At 45.1% G+C, this 12,282-nt stretch overlaps 2 protein-coding genes across 2 annotated transcripts in view; one reads left to right on the top strand and one right to left on the bottom strand.

The window, feature by feature from the left end:
• The window catches only part of LOC121273703 (zinc finger protein 229-like), a 1,112,939-nt gene that overhangs the window by 178,858 nt on the left and 921,799 nt on the right, over positions 1-12,282 (bottom strand). The window lies entirely within an intron of this gene.
• Positions 5,285-7,757, top strand: LOC121273689 (zinc finger protein 239-like). The gene is made up of 2 exons (XM_041180845.1): positions 5,285-5,347; positions 6,108-7,757. Exon 2 carries the CDS (start codon positions 6,441-6,443, stop codon positions 7,560-7,562), a length of 1,122 nt encoding a protein of 373 aa, XP_041036779.1. The 5' UTR covers positions 5,285-5,347; positions 6,108-6,440; the 3' UTR covers positions 7,563-7,757.

Genomic DNA, 12,282 nt, shown 5'->3' with positions numbered 1-12,282 from the left:
ACACAAGTGAGTTCACACAGGGTGAGTCTGTTCACCTGCTTTCAGAGTGGGAAGGGATTCAGTGATTCGTCAGACTTGCATAAACACAGTGAGATCACACGGGGCTGAGGCCGTTCACCTGCTTTCGGTGTGGGAAGGGATTCAATGATTCATCCCATTAGCTAAGGCACCAGCAAATTCGGAAGTGATTCCAGGGGTTGGATTCTGCTGTTATAACTGCTGTTAATCACATCCAGGACTGAACCATGTTCATTCTGACACTTGGTGAAGTGGGAGGGTCGGAGGGTTTCATTCTGCTGGACTGGCCGGTCTCACGACTTTGCTTCCAGTGGCTGATGCTCTTTGAACCTGGGAGTGCACATTTCCAGTGAAATGATCCACAAAAGCTGATGAAGGACATTTATTTTATCCTGGATAGTAAATAGTGATTGTTCCTACCACTACAGTTAGATCTAAAATAAATACAGGAATTGTTGAAATAACTCAGCAGGTGTGGCAGCATTTGTGAAGAGAGAGAAACAGCTAACTTTTTGAGTCCAATATAACTGTTCGTCAGAGCTAAAGAGAGGCAGAAATGTGATGGGAGTAATGCTTTGGAGAAGCTGGGAGGGTCCGGTAGAACAAATGGGAAAGTCAGGGATTGGTTCGAGGGCAGGGGAGATTAAATAACAAAAATATCATGGAAGAAAAGACAAAGGGAGAGGTAATGGTTGTAGCACAGAAACAAAGCATTGGTCCAGAGTAAGTGTTAATGGCAGAATAAAGATCAGCTCTGACTGAAAGCAAAATTCATGAAAACAAGATGCAGACTGGCACTTGGATAAAAAAAATCAAAACGGAGGACAGAGTTGACAGTCTGAAGTTGTTGAACTCAGTGTTGAGTCCAGAAGGCTGTAAAGTGCCCCATTGGAGAATGAGGTGCTGTTCGTCCAGCTTGTGTTGGGTTTCTCGGGAACATTGCAGCAGGCCAAGGACAGAAATGTGAGCATGAGAGCAAGGTGGTGAATTATAATGGCAGCAACTGGAAAGTCAGGGTCATGCTTGTGGACTGAGTGGAGGTGTTCCATAAAGAGGGCAGCAAACAGGGGACAGATGAATTAAAGAGAAACCATTTGGGCCCAGAACATTGTGTACATCCTTTTACTCTGGTTGTCTCTGATCCTCAAGTAATTTTCTGTTTCTTTTAACCATGTTCTGTTTCATTAATAATCTTTTATCAATGAAAATATTTGATTTTTCTGGATTTTCCATGATTAGATATCTGCACTTTAGGGAGAGTGGGTGAGAGGGGTTGGTAGGCTCTTTAACAGAAAGTGAGTCCCTCTAAGGTAATTGGCAAAGGATCTAGAGGGGGAGATAAGATTTCATTTTTTGATGCAGTGAGTTGCTCAGATCTGCCTGAAAGCAGATTCAATAGTAAATTGAATTCTACCTGGAAAAGTGTGAGTTAATGCACTTGGGGAGGGCTAACAAGGCAAGGGATTACCCTATGAATGGTAGGACCCTGGAAAGTGCTGAAGATCAGAGGGACTTTACATGCATATCCTCGGATCCCTGAAGGTCGCAGAGCAGGTACATAAGGTAGTTAAGAAGGCATATGGGGTACTTGCCTTTATTAGCCGAGGTATAGAATACAAGAGCTGGGAGGTTATGCAGCAACTGTATAAAATGCTGGTTAGGCCACAACTGGAGTACTGCGTGCAGTTCTGGTCACCACACTATAGGAAGGATGTGATTGCACTGGAGAGGGTACAGAGGGGATTTACCAAAATGCCACCTGGGCTAGAGGCTCAGATCTATGAAGAATGATTGGATAGGCTGGGGTTGTTTTCCTTGGAGCAGCGAAGGTCGAGAGGGGATCTAATAGAGGTGTGTAAGATTATGAGGGACGTAGATAGGGTGGATAGAAAGGCACTTTTTCCATTAGTAGAGGGGTCAATAACCAGGGGGCATGGATTTAAGGTAAGTGATGGAAGGCTAAGAGGGGAGTTGAGGAAAAATGTTTTCATCCAGAGGGTGGTGGGAGTCTGGAACTCACTGCCCAAAAGAGTGGTTGAGTCAGAAACTTTTGTAACATTTAAGAGGTATTTATATATTCACTTGCATTGCCATAGCCTCCAGGGCTTTGGGCCAAGCGCGGGAAAACGGGATTAGTGTAGTCAGATCTTTGTTGACCAGCGTGGATACGATGGGTCGAATGGTCACATTCTGTGCTGTAAACTTCAGGAGTCTATGAGTATCTTTCCAAAGGGTAAATACTGGCAAGGGAAGAATTTGCAGAGCTGTGGGGAAAGAGCAGAGAAGTTGGATGAATCAGAGAGTCAGTTCAAAGAAATGGCAGGGGCCCGATGGGCCGAATGCACTCCTTCTGCAGCCTGTGAATCTGAACCTCCTGCTTTTGTGCAGGTTAAAAGGGCCAGGTTTCATTTCAGCCTCTTCCCTGTATCTGTATTTAAAGAGATGGACACTTTCCAAGGCCTTGACATCCTTCCTGAATTGTGGGACCCATATATGGGGTTCATTTCTAGAGAAATAGCGTTGCAAAGCAGAGACATCATATGAAACCTGTGTCGAGCCTTGGTTAGACAACAATTGGAATAATGTGAACAGTCCTGGGTCTTCATAATTATAAAAGGGACAGAGAGGTGTAAGCTGACCTGGACAGTAGATTGTAGCTTAACTCGACTATCCTTAGGGAGTTTTTACACTATATTCACTGTATTAAGCTAACAGGGTCAGGATGCCATTTTATTTAAACATTGGGTAAAAGAAGCCAGTTTGTATTCAAGAATTACTGTGTAATTAGTAACAAGCCAGAAACAGATGATTAATTGAGTGGTGCAACTCAATGTATAATTGAAGAATAAGTAATTCATGAAGTAGTTATTATGGCTCAATGGGATACTGATGTTTGAAGTTTAAAATATTAATTTTCTGGTGTAAACACTGTCTGTGGCAACAGAGATCACTCCACCACAGTCCATGGCAGTCGAGGGCACCTGTAAAAGAATGAATGGAGGCTTGTCTAAACTCAGATAAATGAAAGGTTCTGAACAGTCCCATTGTTCTGCTCCATGGAACAATGTACGGAAATGGTTAAATCCAATAAAATTAACCCAGTAACAACAATGACCAGCTGTCTAATGACAACAGACCTGATTCCAGATGTGATTATGCTAATTCAAGGGTAAGAAGTCTGTTTAAAGAATCATCTGGGGTTTGCGAGTTGGACTCCAGCTGTGGAGGTACTGAGTGACCCCTGGGGTAGGATTGTGGGAAATCACTGTTGGTTCAGGAACCAGAGGAAGATCGACACTTCTACCTGGGGTTGTCAACCAATTGAGGTTGGGAATGTGGTTTGATTATTTCATAAGTATGCCTTTTTCTTTAAATAAACATTGATATTATTTGTTATTTCAGAGTCCTATCTTGCCTGATGGTTAAGACTCTTTCAAATTAAGGCATTTGAAAGGGTCAATTTGAAACTTAGGGGGTCAACTTGAATCCGAATAATTCAGCGCCTGTAACCAATTTTAGTTATATCCCCCTTTAACACTGACAGAGGACCTCGAGAAGGTGCAAGAAAGATTCACAGGGATGATACCAGAACTGAGAGTGTTTCAGTTACAGGATAGATCGAACAGGCTGGGAATATTTTCACTGGAAAAGAGAAGGCTGAGGGATGATCTGTTAGAGGACTTTAAGATTATGACAGGGTGCGATAGGGTTGATGTCATCAAGTCATCACTATCAGTACAGGGTAAAAATTCGGAACTGACAATCCGAGTTGCTGTGAAACATGTTTCTCCCACTTAAACAATAGAACTCCGCCCCCCGCCCCCCACACACACCTTCCTTTTGATTTTGACAACAACTTATCTGACTATCCTCCTCCAGCTTTTCCCTCAATTCTTCTCTCCTGTAAGTGCTGACTCTCGGGTCCAGTTTCACACTCACCTATTGCCCTCCTCAACATGTCACCCAGTTGTCTAAATCTTTAGATCTGAATTCTTTTTAAAACTGTCTAACAGGAGATTCACTGGGCTGGGCTATGCTGTGTGAATGAGACATTTGATCAGTCTATTCATGATAGGGGTCTTGGAATTGGGGGCAGTGGGCAGTTCAAGTGTTAACCTTCAATGACACAACAGCTTCAATTTATACAGTACTTTTAACATTATAAAACGCCCCAAGGTGTTCCACAGGATAACTGTAAAACAAAATTTGTCAAAAGCTTAGATGAAGTTGTACAAGATCATGATCATTTGAAAATTATACTCTTTCAAAACCTATAAATCTCTGCCCCGCACACACTTCCTCCAGCCTACGAATTCATCCGAACCTAATTGATCCTGCTATCTTCCTCCAGCTTTTCCCTAATTCTACTCCCTTGAAGGTACGGACTCTCGGGTTCAGTTTCACACTCACCTATTGCCCTCCCCAATATGTCACCCAGGTGTCTAAATCTTTACACCTGAAGTTAACAAACTGTTTTGCTAAGGGGGCGTCACAATCAAATCCAGTGACTATCCACATGTACTTTGTGTCAGGCGGGGACACTGCGCCCCCCACCCCCACTTTCCATCCCAGTCCCAGGAGACTGGGCTCCGGATGAGTAATGCTGCCACAGCTCCCACAATCCCCCGCGCTAGAGAAACCGCTCTAATCGTCGCGCCGACGGGCGGCCCGGGAATGCGCATGTCCAAAATAGAGGGACAGCTGCGCATGTGCTGGGGAGACGATGGACTGCGCATGTGAGCCTGCAGGTTTTTGGTAGCAATGCGCATGTGCGGAAGTGAGGTAGGGACCAGCACAAAGACCGCGCTCTGATTGACCGGGGGACCATTGTCTGTTCCGTTTTCCAGCCTTTCCCATTGGACAACAACTCAGCGCGACTGGCAGGCAAAGTCTCTCCCACCATCTTCCCTTCATGCTCAGGGGCTGACCAATGGGGTGAGTTGGAGGACCGGAAGGACTCTGGTCCTCCAGCCAATCAGAGTGCGGGCTTTGTGTGAATGAAGATTGAGCTTCACACAGATTAAAACTTCTTCCTGTGTCCAACATCTGTGAGTAAAACACTTTCTTTTCTCCCCCCTCGCCATTTGTTTTCTCATTCTGGGGGGAAATTGTTGACTTGCAAGAATTGAAGGGAAAGGAAGTGAATCCAGGGACTCTGGAAAGGTTGGCCCGGGTCTCTCTCTGTCTCTGTCTCTTAAAGACATTGACATCCTTTGCTCCCTCAGCTTGACACATTTATCGAACTCAAGTTCTGTCGAAGGGTCATGAGGACTCGAAAAGTTAACTCTTCTTCTCCGCCGATGCTGCCAGACCTGCTGAATTTTTCGAGGTAATTTTGTTTTTGTTTTGACACATTTATTGTCTGGCTAAAAGGATGGTCTCTTTCCTAATGTTCACAATTAAAGAGCTGGTTTCCCTCGGCGATGGCTGACATTTAAGGGAACAGTAAGTTAATATGAGACAGAGATACGTCTAGTGTTTTTTATGTTTCGTATTGGATATATTATTTATGGTTCTGTATTAAAGTTCATTTATTATTCTTTCTAGTCAGAATGGGTCATTTGTAGCAACTATGGCACAGAAAGAGTCTATTTGGAACTCGAGCCCACGCCGACTCTCTGTAGAACAATCCAGTCAGACCCATTCCCCTTCTTTATCCCTGTTTCCCTGCAAGCTTATTTCTTTCAAGTACCCATCCAATTTCATTTGGAAATCATTGATTGCCTCCACTTCCTTCACCCTACTCTGCGGAAACTTCCAGATCATGATCACTCGCTGCCTAAATAAAGTTCTTCCTCAGATTCTCCCTGTCTCTTCTCAGTAAGTATACTTACTAGAAAGTTCTCAGGTCTTGGACAAGAAACAGTGACGATGGATCTGTCGATCATCATGAACTGATACCTTCAGGATAACTGGGAGGGTGTATATCAGGTACAGCAGAGTGAGAATGGAGGGAGAATGGTTGGGGTGGAAATTTACAGTTTTTGGGGAACGAGAGAGGAAAGAATGTTCCATAGAAACTAGAATTGTCTGTTCTGAATTTCTATCCTGGACTGACTGTGATAACTTTTGTCAACTCCTTTTACAAGGTGTTAGAAGAGGAGGATTTACAGACTGAAATCTGAAATCAAACATCACATTAAGACCTGGCTGAATCACTCAATTCATGACAATCGAATATCATCGGTCTTGGAATCTAGAAGGAGAAATGTTTCTCTCGTTTATCTGTCTCAGAAGGTTTTAAACATCAGTGTGACTGGAAAAGCACCGAGACACATACATCCGAGTGAGAGTGTTCCAGTGCACTGACTGTGGAAAGAGCTTTAACCAGTTACACAGTCTGAAAAAACATTACACTATTCACAGCGGAGAGAGACTGTACACGTGTTCTGTGTGGACAACGCTGCAACTGATTGTCAAACATGGAAAGAGACAAGGACACCCACACCATGGAGAAACCGTGGAAATGTGGGGACTGTGGGAAGGGATTCCAGTTCCCATCTACGCTGGAAACTCATCGACGCAGTCACACCGGGGAGAGGCCATTTAACTGCTCCGAGTGTGGGAAGGGATTCAGTACTTCATCCCACTTGCAGAGACACCAGCGAGTTCACACATGGGAGAAGCCATTCACCTGCTCGGAGTGTGGGCAGGGATTAAGTGATTCATCCCACCTGCAAACACACCAGCAAGTGCACACGAGGGAGAGGCCGTTCACCTGCCCTGATTGCGGGAAGGAATTCATTCATTCATCCCATATGCGGAGGCACCAGCGAGTTCACACCAGGGAAAAGCTGTTCACCTGCTCTGAGTGTGGGAAGGGATTCAGTGAGCCATCTGCCCTGCGAGGGCACCGGCGAGTTCACTTTGGGAAGAGACCCTTCATCTGCTCAGAGTGTGGGAAAGGATTCACTCGATTATCCAATTTGCAGATCCACCAGACAGTTCACACTGGGGAGAGGCCGTTCACCTGTTCTGAGTGTGGGAAGGGATTCACTCAGTTATCAAACCTGCTGCAGCATCATGTCACTCACACGAATGAGAGACCTTTTAAATGCTGTGACTGTGGGAGTGGCTTCAAAAGCTCTCAGGTACTGATGGTCCACCAGCGCATTCACACTGAGGAGAGACCGTTCAGCTGCTCTCACTGTGCAAAGAGATTTAGAACGTCATCCAAACTGCTTATGCACCAGCGAGTTCACACCGGGGAGTGGCCGTTCACCTGCTCCGTCTGTGGGAAAGGATTCAGTCATTCATCCACCCTGCTGACACACCAGCGCATTCACACTGGGGAGAGGCCGTTCATGTGTTCCATCTGTGAGAAGAGATTCACTGATTTATCCACCCTGCTGAGGCACCAGCGAGTTCACACTGGGGAGAGGCCATTCACCTGCTCTGAGTGTGGGAAAGGATTCACTCAGTTATCCAGTCTGCAGACACACCAGCGAGTTCACAGCGGGGAGAGACCGTTCACCTGCTGTCAGTGTGGGAATGAATTCACTCATTTATCCAGCCTGCGGAGACACCAGCGAGTTCACAAGTGATTCCAGGGGATGGATTCTGCTGTTATTGCTGCTGTTAATCACATCCAGGACTGAGCCATGTTCATTCTAACAGTTTGTGAAGTGGGATATGGTTTTGTAATAAAATACATTGATTATTATTTCTAGTCTTGAACTATAATACTGTAACTACGCTGTATCTTTCCAGACGTAGTCATTACAACACAGAAGGAGTCCATTCGGCAACTTGAGTCCATGCCGACTCCCTGTGGAGCAAACCAGTCAGTCCCATTCCTCCTCCATATTTCCGTTCCCCTGCAAGTTTATTTCCTTCAAGTGTCCATCCAATTTCATTTTGAAAGCATTGATCGTCCCTGCTTCCACCATCCTCATAGACAGTGAGTCTGTCTCTTTGTCCTGTACTGGCCGGTCTCATGACTTTGCTTCCAGTGGCTGATGCTCTTTGAGCCTGGGAGTGCACATTTCCACTGAAATGATCCGCAAAAGCTGATGAAGTACATTTATTTTATCCTGGATAGTAAATAGTGTTTTCCTACCACTACAGGTAGATCTAAAATAAATACATTGAGTCTACAGCACAGGGCCAGGCCAGTCAGCTTAATTGGTCTCTGTCAGTATTTATGCTCCACATGAGCCTCCACCCACCCCTCTTCATCTCCCCCCATCAGCATATCTTTCTATTCCTTTCTCCCTCATGTATGTGTCTAGCTTCCCCTTAAATGTATTCATGCTATTCACCTCAACCATTCGCTGTGGTAGCGAGTTCCACATTCTCACCACTTGCTGAGTCAAGAGGTTTCTCATGAAATCCCTATTGGATTATTGAATCCCTTCATCATGTTAAGGACTTCCATCAGGTCACCCTTCAGTCTTCTCTTTTCTCGAGAAAAGCAGCCCCAGCCTTTCCTGAGGGGTTGAACATAACCTCCCTGCTTTTCAATTCTATCCCTCTAGAATGGAACCCTCTATTTGTGCCCCACACTGTAGGAAAGATGTGAAATTCTTAGAAAGGGTGCAGAGGAGATTTTTGAGAATGGTCCGAGGGATGAAGGGACTTGGAGGTAGATTCAGTCTTGGTTTTCAACAGAGTATTGAATCATTATCTGAAGAGGAGAAATTGGCAGAGTTATGGGGAAAAGGTGGGGGGAGTGGCTCTGGGTGAGTTGCTCTTGCAGAGAGCTGGCACAGACACAATGGGCTGAATGGCCTCCTTCAGTGTTGGAACCATTCCATGATTCTAGAACACCAGCTAGTTGATTTGATTCAACACGGCATGACAGTGGGTAGCACTCTCGCCTCTGAGTCAGGAGATGGGGGGTTCGAATCCCCACTCCAGAGACTCGAGCCCCCATAATCCGGCGCCCACACTCCTGGTGCCAGTAGTAAGGGAGAGCCGTCCTGTTGGAGGGACCATCTTTCAAGTGAGACATTAACCCGAGGCCCCCTGTCTGCCCTCACAGGTGGATGTACAAGACTGAATAGCCACAATTGGAAGGAGAGCAGGAGGGGGAGGAGTTCACCCCCGGTGTTCTGGGACCCGATATTTATCCCTCAATCAACATCAGTAAAAACAGATGATCTGGTCATCATCACATTGCTGTCCGTGGGATCTTGCTGTGCACAAATTAGCTGCCACGTTTTCTACAGTGACTACACTTCAGAAAGTGCTGCATTGACAGTGAAACACATTGAGATGCCCTGAGGTGGTGAAAGGCGCTATATAAATGCACATTTCTTTTTAAACTGACACTCTCCTAACCTTACAGGCAGGTCTTCCAGCAGCAGCATGAGCCAGCACAAGCCAGCTGACTGGGGGGGAAGGAACTCCTAGTGTGGACCGAGGATGCTTCCCTTCAGAGGTCACTGAATCTATTGTGGGAAGTAGCCATTTAAAGAGGGTGCCTTGACTTGCTGGTCTGAGAATCCAGCCCTTTTCCCCCTGTGTAATGCTGGCTGAGAATAGACATCGGGGCTGCTCAGTGTACTGAAAGTATCTCTTCTACTGAAGATGGGCAGAGGTAATGTTTTCATCCCTGTTATTCTGTTTGTCTGTAAACAATTTATCTCAGACACTCATGGATGGACTTTAACAAAACTCATTACACCGACAGGATATGGCCCACAGAATAACTGATTTGTTTTTGGCGAAGATCCAAATCCTGGAATTTTTGAAGGGATCCGTTCACATTGGGAGATCGGGAGAATTGACTTTTTCTTTTCGATTGTTGTAATTTGTTTTATTTTGAATGTTGATTGTTTTTGAATGTTGTGGATTGTCTCCGCTGCTGGGGTGGAATTTGTCACAGCTGTCAAAATGTGAGCAGAGTTTTCAGAGACAGTTGTTAGATGTGGAGATGGATGCTGTTAATAAACACGTTTTTTTTCTGCTTTGCAGCGACGATCATGTTTTCATCCCTGTTTTTCTGTCTGTAATACACCTGAAGAACTAACGAATGGATTTGAACAAGCGTAGTACAGAAATATGGTATGACCCAAGGAAGAAATTATTACTAAGATAAAAGCAAAATACTGCAGATGCTGGAAATCTAGAAGAAAAACAAAAATACCTGGAAAAACTCAGCAGGTCTGACAGCATCTGCGGAGGGGTAAACAGTTAATGTTTTGAGTCCGAATGACTTGTCATCAGAACTAAGGAAAAATAGAAGAGAGGTGAAATATAAGCTGGTTTAAGGGAGGGGGTGGGGACAGGTAGAGCTGGATAGAGGGCCAGTGATAGGTGGAGATTGCCAAAAGATGTCATAGACAAAAGGACAAAGAGGTGTAGACGGTGGTGATATTAGCTAAGAAATGTGCTAATGGGGACATTAAGGGTGGAAAGCAGGATGAGCAAGGATAGCCCTAGTGGGGGTGGGGTGGGGGGGGAAATCGAAATAGGCTAAAAGGTAGAGATGGAAATGGAAACAATAGATGGAAATACATTTAAAAATAATGGAAATAGGTGGGAAAAGAAAAATGTATATGAATTATTGGAAAAGAGGGGATCGGGAAGGGGGTGGGGAAGGAGGAGACAATTCATGATCTAAAGTTGTTGAACTCAATATTCAGTCCAGAAGTACCTAGTCGGAAGATGAGGTGCTGTTCTTCCAGTTTGCGTTGAGCTTCACTGGAACAATGCAGCAGGCCAAGGATGGACATGTGGGCAAGAGAGCAGGGTGGTGTGTTGAAATGGCAAGCGACAGGGAGGTCTGGATCATGCTTGCGGACAGATCGAAGGTGTTCCGCAAAGCAGTCACCCAGTCTGTGTTTGATCTCTCCAATGTAGAGGAAACTGCATTGGGAGCAGCGAATACAGTAGACTAAATTGAGGGAAGTGCAAGTGAAATGCTGCTTCACTTGAAAGGAGTGTTTGGGTCCTGGGACAGTGAGGAGAGGGGAAGTAAAGGGGCAGATGTTGCACCTTATGTGGTTGCATGGGAAGGTGCCATGGGAGGGGGTTGAGGTGTAGGGGGTGATGGAGGAGCAGACCAGGGTGTACTGGAGGGAACGATCCCTGCAAAATGCCGCCAGCGGTGGTGAAGAGATGTGTTTGGTTGTGGCATCATGCTGGAGTTGGCGGAAATGGCGGAGGATGATCCGTTGAATGCGGAGGCTGGTGGGGTGATAAGTGAGGACAAGGAAGACCCTACCATGGTTCTGGGAGGGAGAGGAAGCTGTGAGGGCGGATGCGCGGGAGATGGGCTGGACACGCTTGAGGGCCCTGTCAACCACCGTGGGTGGAAAACCTTGGTTAAGGAAGAAGGAAGACATGTCAGAGGAACTGGTTTTGAAAATGGCATCATCAGAACAGATGCGACGGAGGCGAAGGAACTGAGAGAATGGGATGGAGTCCTTACAGGAAGCAGGGTGTGAGGAGCTGTAGCCAAGGTAACTGTGGGAGTCGTTAGGCTTGTAATGAATATTGGTGAAATTGAGACAGAGAGGTCAAGGAAGGGAAGGGAAGTGTCAGAGATGGACCACGTGAAAATGATGGAGGGGTGGAAATTGGAAGCAAAATTAATAAATTTTTCCAGATCCAGACAAGGGATTTCACATCTGAGAGCAATTATTACATTTGGTTAAGATGTGGACCAGATCAGATCCTGGAATCTTTTGTACTTGTTCACAGAACCTGGTCCTCTGCAGACTAAAGGAATTTGTCCAGGCATTTCACCTTTTCAATTAAACAAAAGCTTGGGGACAGTTGTTCCCTGGTGCATTCCCCATGGCAACCCATCATCCAATCAGAGTCTATGTGCCAACCAATCAACACCCTGTTTCTCAGTCAGTATAAATTGTTGTTCCCTTTCACATTTGGTATTCTTGCATCTGTCCTGATGAGTGTAAGAGAAATAAGTTCAACAGCCTGTCTCGTTTTTCAGAAATACCCGAACTTTTGAAAGCATTTATTAACATTGGGAGACTATTTCACCCAATGTATTTTTCCTCCACAACAATTTATTGTGAACAATGATAACAAACTGTCGCTGAAAAAGTCACATACATTTGCACTAGCAAATTTGTTAACTTTAGTGGTAAATGTTCCAGATCCAGATCATTTTCCAGATCTGAAGATCAATTCTATACATGTTATTAAAAATTCTGTTTGAAAACTCACAAAAACAAATGTTTCTGCTCACTGCACAATGATAAAGCAATGTGCAGCCATCAGCTAATCCCACACTCTCAATGAAGTCTATAGTCTGGTGTCAGCTGATTGTGGAATCACAAACATGCTGATGTC

This window comes from Carcharodon carcharias (assembly GCF_017639515.1).
Source record: "Carcharodon carcharias isolate sCarCar2 chromosome 27 unlocalized genomic scaffold, sCarCar2.pri SUPER_27_unloc_1, whole genome shotgun sequence".
NCBI lineage: Eukaryota > Metazoa > Chordata > Chondrichthyes > Lamniformes > Lamnidae > Carcharodon > Carcharodon carcharias.
This window is presented reverse-complemented; position numbering and strand designations above follow the sequence as displayed.